This window comes from Trichosurus vulpecula, chromosome 3 (assembly GCF_011100635.1).
Source record: "Trichosurus vulpecula isolate mTriVul1 chromosome 3, mTriVul1.pri, whole genome shotgun sequence".
NCBI lineage: Eukaryota > Metazoa > Chordata > Mammalia > Diprotodontia > Phalangeridae > Trichosurus > Trichosurus vulpecula.
Window position 1 is genome coordinate 271052095 of NC_050575.1, and position 12635 is coordinate 271064729.

The following is a 12635-nucleotide window of genomic DNA, read 5'->3' on the forward strand; positions in this document are numbered from 1 at the left end:
ATCTGAATTTGACTTTTCTAGCTGTGATGGAAAAGCTAATGAAAAACGAGAGGTCAAAAGGCAGGAGGAAGAAAGGAAGTCATGGACAAACCATCCATTGGATAATAAGTACCAGAGGATGAGAGATTTAGCTTCAGTGTGAGCCTCTTCTGATTTTTTTTTCACATTTTCCTTCCTTCACTGCTACCAATAATTATCAATTACCATGAGTTTCCAGTGCGGAAGAGGCTAATCAAGAAGTGCATGAAATCCTTCACAGAAATTGAAGAAAACTAAGAATCCATTTAGTCTAATGTGTTTCTGAACAAAAAAAAATTCCTTCTATAATATACCAGCCTGTGCTCAAAGGCTTCAAGTGAAGGGGAACCTACTACCTCCCTAGACAATCCATGCTACTTTTGAAGAGTTGCAATTGTTAAGAAGTTTTCTCTTACATTGGATCTAAATCTAGCTCTTTGCAACTTCTAGTTCTGCCCTCTGGGGCCATGCAGAAGCAGCCAAATCTCTCTTCTACATGACAACCCATCAAATACTTGAAGATGGTTATCCTGTTCACCTCACCTCCCACCCCCTCCTTCCAACCCCAGTCTTTTCTTCTTCATGCTAAACACCTTGACTTCTTTCAACCAACCTTCTTAACCAGCTTTCATTTGGCATGAATTTGAGATCCTCTGCCATCCCAGCTGCTTTCTATTGGATGATGTCCAGCCCCCCGACTTGTTCTACCTAAACACTAGCACTCAGAAATGAATACAGTAGTCTGAGCAGATGGAGTAAAATGGGACAAACACTTTCTAATTCCTGAATGCTATGCTTCTGTTAATGCAAACTAAATTCATATTAGCATTTCGGGCTGTCCTAAGTAATTTCTATTTGGCTTGGTTTATGGCTAGAGAAACATTCAAAAGATACATATATACTTCAGCATGCATGGGCAAATCTTAAACTCAAGCCTCACAAAATTTTCTGTGAAACCTTCCTTGGTTGATTCAGCCTGAAGTGATTTCTCTCTACTATGAAGTCCTACTATATTTACTGTTTGTAGCCATCATTTGACACAATTTGCACTGCATTATATCATTCATTTTCTTTTTGTATGTGTGTGAACCCCCTCCCCATCCCCAATTAAATTATTAGCTCTTGAGAGCAAACACTATGTGGTATACTTCTTTGTGTCTTCCTTAGTGCCTTGCTCATATTAACATGGATTTTTTTTCACCTCTCCATATCCAGTCCAAACCCTTTTTAATCTTGTCCTTATTACTTGAACCTAGGACTGAAACAAAAGATGGCTAAAGAAAGCTTTGTATAGCCAACCAAACAAGCACTTAATCAAGATTTGATGATAGGTTGATATAGTTTATCAGGAGACCTTTGGTCAATTGAGCTTTTCCCCTCCCAAGTGTTCTTGATGAAATTAAGGGTTCTAGACCCAGAGTAGCCTGTTTTCATTTGTAAGGAAATTAGATTTTTGCATTTTGTAAGGGTTTTGGTTTGTAAGTTTGGTTGGTCATTGATAGACACAATATACTTGCCTTTAACTGTGTATTACTCTGATGCCTTTAGTCCATTGTCTGACTATTCACTGATGTGGGTGAACAGGAAACCAAATCAAACCAGGTTTTAACAAGGGTACTGAGCCTAGTTGAGTCATGATAGCCAGCTTTTAGGAGCACTTCTAGTAGAGTTTAGCAAGTGGGAGGGAAAGGAATTTCTTTCTCCCCTGCACTCTCCACTGGCAATGGTGTCTCACAGCAGAAGCACACAGCCATTGGAGAGGCATTTGCGAATAGCCTGAGAGGAGAATTCAAGGACATTGCTTCCTGAACTTTAGCCTCCTATATATAGAGAAGTTCGAAAAGGAAAGGAGAGAGAGAGAGAGAGAGAGAGAGAGAGGGAGTGAGTCTGAAGGGGCAGAACTGAGGACACTCTTTGCTGTAAGGGGTTATGTATGTTTTTTCTAAAAGAATCTAACAATTCCTTGCCAAGGATTTCACCTTAGTCATAAGTCAGAGCAATATGACTTAAAGGACCAGGCCCAGTGACCCTGGAAGAGCAGTATACCTAGTCAAGATTTCTAACCCATGGAATTCCAGCTTGGAGACATCATAAGAGGATGTCAGTGGTGTTACTCCAACAGAGGTGTAATCTGCCTATTTACATGAGGGCCCTTCATGCATATGCTTTATATTTGCTCACTCTCCCCAGTGATGGTATGTATGTATGTATGCTGTAGGACAGTGCTCCCTGAGTTTTTTTGGGGGGTGGGGCACGTCCTATTATATGGTATTCCAGTAAATACGTTTACATATTGGCTATCAAAAGGTAAATATATTGGTAGAGACTCATGAAGTATAGTTTTAAGAGTATCTAAAACTTGTGGTAGGTATCTTCTGTGGGATGTGACCTGTGTGAGTGCCCCAAAGAAGCTAAAACATTTTATGTTTTTTATTTTATAGATTTTATATTCTTATAAATTCTATTCTTATACATTATACAATATTATGTTAAACATTCTTATATTCTATTAAAATTCTATTAAAATTTTATATTCTTTAATTTATATAAAACTAACATTTATATTCCTTGTGTAAATACATATTCTTGCATATACATTATATATAATATAGCATATATCTATATATTTTATAAAACTATATATTTTATAAAACTAACATTTTATATTCTTTATTCCTCTTGCTCCACGTTATATTATCTGCATATCATTATTCCTACACGAGTAGTTACCTTTGAAACCCCTAAGCCATGCTCACACATGTATGCCAGATTGAACATGGCCTGGGCACTGTGATATTTATCCACTGCAATGCTGTAATGAGTCACCGCTGTTTTATAATCTCTCTTTGTTCCATAGCCATAGTAGTGGTAATCTCCAATTTTAATTCTAGCAAGTGCATTGCCTGTTAGAAATATTAAAAGCAGGGAGAAATCATGACAACCAAAATCATTCTATTAATTTGTACCTATCTCCTAATTACTTGACAATGCTCTTGCTTTAGTCTCTTAATTGTAACTCTTTTCTAAAAAAAAACCATAGCATTGAAATGAGATGTATATTGGGGAATAAGAAATATAATGGACCCTAATCATATTCTAAAATGATCTGCTGCCTTTTATTGAAAGGCAGAAACTACGATGTGGCACAAATATGCTTAAGGAACTTGTAAGTGTAGATTGCATCTGTTAAACTTCACTCTGAAGGCTGATGGTCACTGCTTGGTGATTCATCCCGATTGTGCTTACCTCAAATACTCCCAGATGTCTACAAAATAAATACAAGGGGACTCTAAACCTTCTCATATCCATTTGAGAGTTCTAAAATGGGAAGATGTATTAAAGAATATATAGATAGAGATATTTATCCTGCGGGTGCTATGCTAAGTGCTGTACAATGATCTTATTGGAGCCTCACAACGACCCTGCCAGGTAAGTACTTATTATCCCCATTTTACTGATGAAAAAACTGAAGTCAACAAAGATTAAGTGACTTTCCCAGGGTCACACAGCTACTACATGTCTGAAGCCAGATTTGAACTCCAGTCTTCCTGACTCTAGGCCTAGTACTCTATTGACTGTGCCACCTAACTGCCATAGACACGGACAAGAATTGTTCAGGATGGGTAGACATGCATTGGTTGTGATGAGCATCTTTAGAAGAAGTACCCATACTAATCACACATAGAAGGAAGATGAGGAAGAGGAAGAAGAGGATAACAAGGCGATTCCTATTTTTGTTCAATTGGTTTGAATTTAACGCATTTGGCATGCCCCTCCTGTGTATGTCTTAAGGACTGAGAGCTCTTTCTCCTCCCCTCCTGGCCCTCAACATGGCTATTACCCTACTTCTATCTTAACACCTTAATGCCCTGGTTCCATATTTATCAATGGGATCTAAGCCCATATAAGAAAGAGTTTGGATCTTTAAATGTCAAGGAAAAATGCTGATATCAGGATTGTAAGTGAAAGGGAGTGGGAGGGAATAATTTAAAGGACAAACGGGCATTAAATAAGAGAAGAAAAAAAAGATGTAAAAATTTTCAGCCTTTTTGTAGATTTACTAACCTTCTAAAGATCCCCTTTAAGGATTTAGGACCAACTCTTCATCTCTGAGCCATATCTGCTAATTATTATAAGTATGAAGGTTAGGTTGGGGTATTCTTTCATAGCTTAGGGTTTTTTAAAAAAATAATTTAATTGATTTATTTTTAATTTATTAAATTATTATTATTTAATTTATTATTAATTAATTTAAAAAATTTTAGATACTACTTTTTGCAGCTATGTTGTACAGTTGGATAGAGTGCTAGGCTTGGAGTCTGGAAGACCTGAGCTCAAATTTGACCCTAGATACTTACTCGCTATGTGACCCTGACAAGTCACTTAACCTCTGTTTGATTTATAAAATGGAGATAATAGCACTGGTGAGGATCAAATGAGACATTATTTGGAGAACTCTCAGCACAGTGACTTGTACATAGCAGCACTTAATAAGTGCTTGTTCCCTTCCCCCACCCCCTTTTTGGGTGCCTGTGTATATGTATACACATGCACATATATTTAAGAGTATTAAATGTGGGAGAAATACGGGAGATAGCCTGGTAATATCTGTAAATCTCAACATAATAATAGATTCTGAAAGATGTCATTTAAAAAAAGTTGTTTTTAATGTCATTATTTTCCATAAATATAATGCTAAAACAGAAGTTCTTAACTTGAAAAAATAAAATATTAAAAGCCAATCTTTTCCATTAACTGTAGTTATTTGTTGTGGGTGGAATTAACCATGGCTATCTGACTCAACCATGACCAGCCCTTCTAATAGAGAATGGTCTTACAAATTGTCAGAGCAGGTAATCCACCCATGTAGTATGAGTCAAGGTTTGCCTGAAGTCTCTCATCCAAAAAATTTTCCCTAGCATCTTGTACAGTCTAAAGCTTTACCTTAAATTGCACCACTGTAGAACTTTTGGGTTTTTCTGTTTTTAAGAATCCCATATTAAAATGCAAATATCTTTGAAGGGTTAATACCTTGAATGTTTTTCAGGTAACATTTTAATGGGGACAAACTTCTTAGATTCTTTACATGAAAACTAACAGAACAAGGCATGAAGGATAAGGTTAGGGATAGGTGAGGCAGGAGGTGACAAAAACTTTCATATTTTTGCTTAGTTTCAGAGACAGAGAGGCAGGCTCTATAATTATGGGAGGTGGAGGTAAGGAGGAAGAGGTCACCCAACTCTCCAAGTACCACATTTAGTCATAGACTCTTATTATATAAGTGGAAAACAGGTTTATGATACAGAAACTTTTCTTGGGGCTCTGTTTCAGTCCAATTAAATAAGAGATCCCTATTGGAAGGAGAATGTAGTAGTAGGGACAAGCTCTCAGAATCACTGCCCTAAGGATGCCAGGGCAGTTGATCTATGAGGAGGCTTGTGGGCATTGGCTCTAAGGATTGTTACCAGCCTCTTCTCACTCTGGGGCTGATTGCGGATATCAGGAATCATGGTGGCAAGGTAAGTTTTGTCTTAAGAGTTCAGTTAACATCTATAAAATGAGAAGTCTGGAAGAGATGAACTCTACCTCTCCAGTTTTAAATTTTATAACCCTCTAATAGTGGAGAGAAGTAGAATTTCTGGGTTGGTGTTTTTAAGGCTGGTCCATTCTGAGTGGGAGATAATTCTTGTGAAGACTTCACAGAGAGAGAAAATATAAAAATTACTTTTTTTTATTTCTGGAATAAGCAGGGGCAATGAGAGAATGGAATGGACTTGGGATTCAACCTTGTAGGAACATGATTACCTGACTCTCAGGAATTCAAGGCCTGGGGCAATAAGTGCCTACAGGTTGTTAGTTCCCTGCTCCAGGAAGCCCCCTCCCTCTTTCCTCATTCCTCCCCTTTACCTTAGCCATATTATTGCCACATCGGCAACTAGTTACTAAATATGGAGATATGTTTCAGATTGGCTATACTCGATTTCCTGGTTCTTTGTCTAGCTTTTCGCGCCTAGATTGTAAGCCTGCCTCCCAGCCAACGGAGAAGAGGGATAGTGGTGGGTGGGAGTTCTTTTGCAATAGGATATATGTTGGTGCTTTGCCTTTGTGATCGGCCTCCTTCTACTAGTCCGTCCTAGCGGAGGTGATGCCCAAATCTCATGAGATTTGTAAAATAAAATTAATTCCCTTTCTGTCCCCACCTAAGAAGCCTCTGTTAATTATTGGGGTACTCAGGTGGTCTCTCCACCCCACACAGTTTTATTGCTATGATAGAGATTACTTCCCTTAGAAAGAGGAGGAGATAATAAGATGGGAAACTTCTCTGAGGCAGAACAAGGCAGCTTTATGAAAGGGGGTGGGGTAGGGTGTTTGTAATTGGGTGATTTTCCCCTCTATGTCTGTTTCCTGTGTGTATATGTCTCTAGGGAAGGCTTATATGCTGGGCTATCCTGAGAGCTTTTGAGGTCTTGAGTACAGAGTTCACACTATTTGTAAAATGGGAATGATAACATCTGACTACTTCACAGGGTTGTTGTAAGGATTAAAATAAGGGAATACCATAAAATACTGTAACCCTAAAGCATTATATAAATGTCCCCTATAATGATTATACTTTTATTGTTGGTAAATTTTTGTCACAAAGCCAATGACATTTTTGATGGAACATTCCAAGCCCTTTTCCCTAGTCTTTTCAGACATCCCTGGGCCAGAATCAATGACATTCTGACACAGTGAACGATGGTGATTGGAGAGTAGGGAATTTTTCCAACATGGTCCATCACCTAGGGGTGGTGACTGTGCGTGTAGGACTCAGGATCTTTCTAACATAAAGGGTCAGGGTGGGTAGTGGATTTGTTTCTTTCTGTTTTATGTCTTTCTAATGCAGTGGCCTGAGGCATTTGGTAAAGTCTTGGGGCATTATTGGAGTAAGTCTCTTCCATTGTTCAAGTTGACCAAAGAAGCTTCATCAATTAATTACTAATTGGAAAAGTTTAATAATTAAATTTCTTTATACAGTTAGAACCCTAACTTTAAACTAGGTCAGCCCCTATTATCTTGAGACACCTGTCCGTTACATTTAGGAGACAGTATTTCCCAAGATTCTTTCTACAGTTAGAGTCATAGATTCATACTGACCTCCAGTCAGTCCCTATTATCTTTAGTCACCTGCTTTTAGGAGACATTAATATTTCCCATGATTCTCAGTTCTCAACTTTCCTTCTCCTTATTCTGTTCTTTTATGGTACTTCCATGTTGGGAATAATTGGTGTTTGTTGGAACTGAGCTGGTTGATGAGGCCGAATGATTTCTGTGTTGTTTCCCCAACCCTGTGTATTGCATTTTGTGAAACACAGCCTTTTCTTTTTTAGGAAATGTTTCCAAACTGAAGCTATTACCGTCTCAGCAGGCTCTGAGGAGGCACCAAGGTGTCCTTTTCCAGTCCTTGTATTAAGATGGGTTTAATATATATATTTACCATATTCACTTCCTGTGAAAGGGAATGATTTGGCCCTAGCATGAAACATTTTTAAGAGACCTCATTGGAAGGAAAAAAAAAAGAGACCTCATTGGAAGTAAAATTGTTCTTTTACTGCAACAGAGCTTCATATATGTGAGTGACAGAAGTGACAGGCAGGCAGCATCACCCAGCTTTAATAATATACTTCTAGGGGAATAATAGAAGTTTCTTACTGAAAACTGAGGTGGGAAGGAAAATGGTGTCAATGGAGCCCGTATAGTATCATTACGTAAAGGGAATACTCTGCCTTATCTCTATGTCTTAGGAATTTTTTTCTTTGATGAATGATACAGGGGAAAGAGCACAGAGCTGGAGTTCAGGTCCTAGTATTAATCTCTGAATCTCAGTTACCTTTTTTGTAAAATGAGAATAGTAATACCTGACCTTTGTGCCTTGGTCTTTGTAAAAGTTAAACTATAACTCTAAAGCACTGTATTATATAAATATCTCCTCTGCTGATGATGGTTAACATTTATATAGCACATCTACCTCCAGAGAAAGAACTGATGGAGTCTGAATGTAGATTGAAGCATAATGTTTTAAAAATTTCTTTCTTTTTCTTTTTTTTGCAACATAGCTAATTTAGAAATATGTTTTGCATGACTGCACATATATAATCTATATTAAATTGCTTGCTTTCTCAAAGGAGCGGAAGAGAGGAAAGGAGGGAGAGAATTTGAAACTCAAAATTTAAAAAAAAACAAATGTTGAAAATTGTTTTTACATGTAATCATAGAAAATATAAAAATTAAATAATTTTAAAAGAGGAAGAAAATTATATAACACTTTAAGACTTACAAAGAAATATATACATATATAAAACATATATTCACATATATGTATGCATGTATTTGATGTAGATGCTAATGTTGTCCCAATTTTATGATAGGGAAAACAGACAGAATGTCTTGTCCAGGATAACATAGCAAGTAGGTGTCTGAGGCAGGATTTAAATTTCTGTCTTCCTGACTCCAAGTCTACTACACATCATAATAGCTAGCATTGATATGCACCTACTATGTGTCAGGCATACTTAAGCACTTAACAAATAGTATCTCATTAGATCCTGAGAACAACCTTGGGAGGTAGGTGGTATTATTATCCCTATTTTATAGTTGAGAGAACTGAGGTAGGCAGAGGTTAAGTGGCTTGTCCAGGGTCACTTAGCTAGTAATTCTCTGAGGCCACATTTGAACTCAAGTCTTCCTGTTTCCAGGTTCAGTGCTCTATCCACTGCACTACCTATCTATCTCACCAGATTAGTAAGTGCCTCTGATTATTGTTCTTATTGTTAGTATTATTATTAATAAACATTTGGTTATAGTGAATTAATAGGGGCATGTTAAGAAAAGAAGAAACTCTTAATATTGGGTTTTCCTTGAACTTTGTGAACTACCACAAGGGAAGCTGTGCAAGTTGCAGTAATCAATAATATAAGACTTTATAGAAATAAATGAAAATGAGTTACTTTGCCTCCTTCATCAAAGCCTCATTCGAGTGCCTCTTTCTGACTTTGGGTTCTCAAAGGGCATATCCTACCAAGTTGTACACCATTCAAAGAATAGTAATAACCAAAAAGAATGTCACTGACACAGCATTCTAAGGTTTGCCTGGTGCTTTGTATCCATCATCTTATCTGAACCCCACAACTGTCCTGTGGGGAGGTGTCATCATTGTACCCAATTCATAGATGAGGAAATGGAGGTTGAGGAGGGTAACAGGACTTGCCTGGGGTCACCCAGCTAGAAAGTGTAATTCAAATCCAGGTCTTCCTGCCTCCAAAGGCCAGCATTCTATCTCCTACATATGGAAGTTTAGTGACAAAGAAACTCATCATCAAAAGGCTGACCACCAGGCAATATTTTTCTTTTTTCTTGAAACCATTTACTAAGAAATGAAGAGGAGATAGTTTGAAAATGTTGATCTTTTGCCATGAGGTCCATGTGGTAATGGAATGGAAGAACATAGGAGTCAGAATCTCTAGGCTCTACATTTTTAAACTGTGTGACTGTGGGAAGGTCATTTGAGCTCTCTAAACCTCAATTTCCTAATCTGTGAAATGGGGATGATAATGCTCATAACACCTACCTTACAGTAAAGTCAACAAACATTTACTGAGTTCCTGCTATATGCCAGGTACATAAATACAAGCTTTACAAAGCTACATGAATATGTTTCACTATAATTCTCATTAAAGATGCCTCTAGGTACTCAATTCATTTGAATCCAGGTTATGGCTACTCCAGAGCCTGCTAAAACCTCTTATTTGACTACAGATGACTGGCTGGTTGACCAGTATTTTTTTTCATTTTTCAACCAGGTGTTTGGGTGCTGTGGAGATTCAAAAATACCTCTGCCTTTATTTAAGCTAGAACATCCTCATAGCAATGAAGTAAATTATTGCCTGAAACAAAGCTAACCCAATGCTGACCTTAACATCAGTAGAGAGTGACATGTCACATATTTGATATTCCCCTCCTTTCTGCCTCTACAAGCTAAGAAACCTGGCTGCAGGGAATCAGACTAACGGAAATGGACAGTTGCAAGTTATTTTTAACTTGGTGTCCTATACCTTGAACCGCAGCTCGGTGCCACAGGAGAAGTGCCATGGCGTACATTTGGTTTTTCTTAAGAATGGTAGCCTTTTCTGGAAAAAGGAGATATCCCATTAGTGTGGCTTCCAGAGCCCCTGTGGTCAAGCCATATGGGTATATGTGTGACGAAGGAATTGCAGAGAATTTTAACTTATCTTACTAGATTCCAAAATGAATGCTGAATTGCTTTGAGCTACTTCATACCCCATTTCCGCTAGCAGTGCATATTGAACAAGGGATGAATTTATATCACCGTCCTTATAGGCAAAGTACGCTGTCAGGAATTTCTCAGCCCAGCCGCCCAGTTCACAAACACCCTTGTAAAGCTGTATAAAGAAGATGAGAAATCAAACAGGCCCAATGAGATCTTATACTTAATTTCAGACAATGACGAACGACATCCGTCTTTTAGCCCCTTCTGGCCAGCCATTCAGGACATTTGGGTTTTAAAAGCATAGTTTATTTAAGAAGAAGAGTTAATGCATTTTCAAAGTACAAAAATATAGCAATTCATTTTTTAACTTCAGCAAGGGAGCCTATATTCATTTTGCTGACTTAAATAAGGGCTATTTTGCAAGACAAGTGCTTATCGACTTCTATTTAAAGCAAATGGCCTTCCTGGACAGTGCTGCTGTGTGTAAAGGAGTCCTAAAGTCCTAGATGCTATGAAAAGAAGAGGATAAAGGGAAAACAGTCCCCCTGGGGTATAGGTGATATGACTGCTAGGGCAGCTTTCTGTGGGAGGTCAACTTCAACTTAGCTGAATAGCCCTTATGTAACCAAAAGAGGCTATCCATACATAATTCATTAGCAAGTTGGCAAAGTAGCAAATCTAAAGATAGATTATTAGCTGGCAGCTTTTGAACTAAGTTTCAGAGGGGCCAGATGCAACATTGGAAGTATTTATAGTAGGACAGAGGAAGTATTTGACAAATCAATGAAGGAAAATGAAATACTGAGTAGGCTTTTGAAAAATATTTTCCCTGACTGAAGCTTGAAGAAATCAGTCCCAAAGTTGTCATCCAACCAATCAAACACCTAAGGACCCCACGAACTCTGGGAAGTAAGGAAAGGACTCCAGTTTGTGTGTGTGTGTGTGTGTGTGTGTGTGTGTGTGCATGCGCACGCGCCTCAAATTCCTGCAAGCAGCACTTCCCCTCTCAAACGGAAGTGCCCAGTGGCCTGGATGACTTAATCGAAGGCTGATCAGAAGTTCCTTCACTGAATTCAAATGGAGAGCTCCAAACATGATGAACACTTGAAGAATTCAATGGAAGGTTGCCAACTCAATGAGAAACTCAGTTCCAGATAGGAAGAATGAGTTTGGTCTGTCATTCTCCCATTCCCCACCTAAATTCTATCCATATTCTTCGCTTTGGGCAAACACCAGCATCCACGTAGTAAAAGAAGAGCAAAGGAGACAATAGCTGTAAAACTGAAAGTACCCATAGCTCAAGAGAGATACGGTCTCCTCACTATGATAAATGACTAGTACTTTAAAAAGCTCATTATTTACCTCTACTGCGGTTCTGCATGATCTCAGCACTCCGGTTCCTGTAGCATACATTTCAGCCAAATAATAAAGGGCAAGGGGTTGTCCACTCTGAGATGCCAAGTAAAAATATTTGAAGGCAAGTTTATAATCCTTCCATACTCCAGAGCCAGCTGAAAATTAAAATTGATTTGAGCTCTACCTTTTTCTGTTTTCAGTTACAGACTATGAATACAAAACGCTGTAGTGGTGTCTGGTTTTAAATAAGACTAAAAGAACCCCCTCAAAACAAAATTGGTTCCCCACATTCCTGCTCCCCTTCCCGCATTTGAAAAGTATTGACTTTCTTTTGGTTCTCAGTCAGAAACTGGAAAATTGTGTCCTAGAGATGTGCATAGAATTAAGAAAGGATCATTGAAGATTTTTATTAAAAAAACATTCTTAGAATTTCTAAGACAGTTAATTGGCAGTGATTTTTATTAAGGTTATTTTTTAAAAGATTTAAGAACACTTCTGGCTTCTAGGTTTGGAACAATGTTATGGGCTCTTTTTTGGCCAGGGGGAATGGAAGAGAACAAGCATTTATTAAACTTCAACTATGTGCCTGATACTGTGCCTGCTACTGCTTTATATATATTATTTTATAATTGCAGCAGCCCTGTGAAATAGGTGCTATTATGACCTCCATTCTACAGTTGAGGAAACTGAGGCAGAGGTCCTCTGTCCAGGGTAACACAGTAATAGATGTCTGAGGCTGGATTTGAGTTCAACTCTTCCTGATTCCAGGCCCAGCACTCTATCCACTGCACTACTAGCTCCCTCTAGAAAGGGAGGCTAGATCCATCATGAGATAAATAGATCTAGATGAAAGCCAAGCTGTACTTTCCAACTTCTTTCCCAATCTCAGAAGACCATCCCAATTCCAACCTGCTCTTGATCATACAGTTGTGTTGTCTGGCCAATTGGGGGATAACAACCCCTACGTCTACCAACCCTGTGCAGTCAGGAACAA

At 38.2% G+C, this 12635-nt stretch overlaps 1 protein-coding gene across 2 annotated transcripts in view; it reads right to left on the reverse strand.

The window, feature by feature from the left end:
• SEL1L2 (SEL1L2 adaptor subunit of ERAD E3 ligase) overlaps positions 1–12635 on the reverse strand; it is a 185121-nt gene that overhangs the window by 19067 nt on the left and 153419 nt on the right. For both annotated transcript variants that reach the window (XM_036751561.1, XM_036751560.1), the window contains 4 exons: positions 11648–11796; positions 10292–10457; positions 10110–10184; positions 2749–2921 (listed from right to left, as the gene is read on the reverse strand). In XM_036751561.1, the coding sequence (XP_036607456.1) occupies positions 2749–2921; positions 10110–10184; positions 10292–10457; positions 11648–11796 (563 nt within the window). The remainder of the gene's footprint in view (positions 1–2748; positions 2922–10109; positions 10185–10291; positions 10458–11647; positions 11797–12635) is intronic.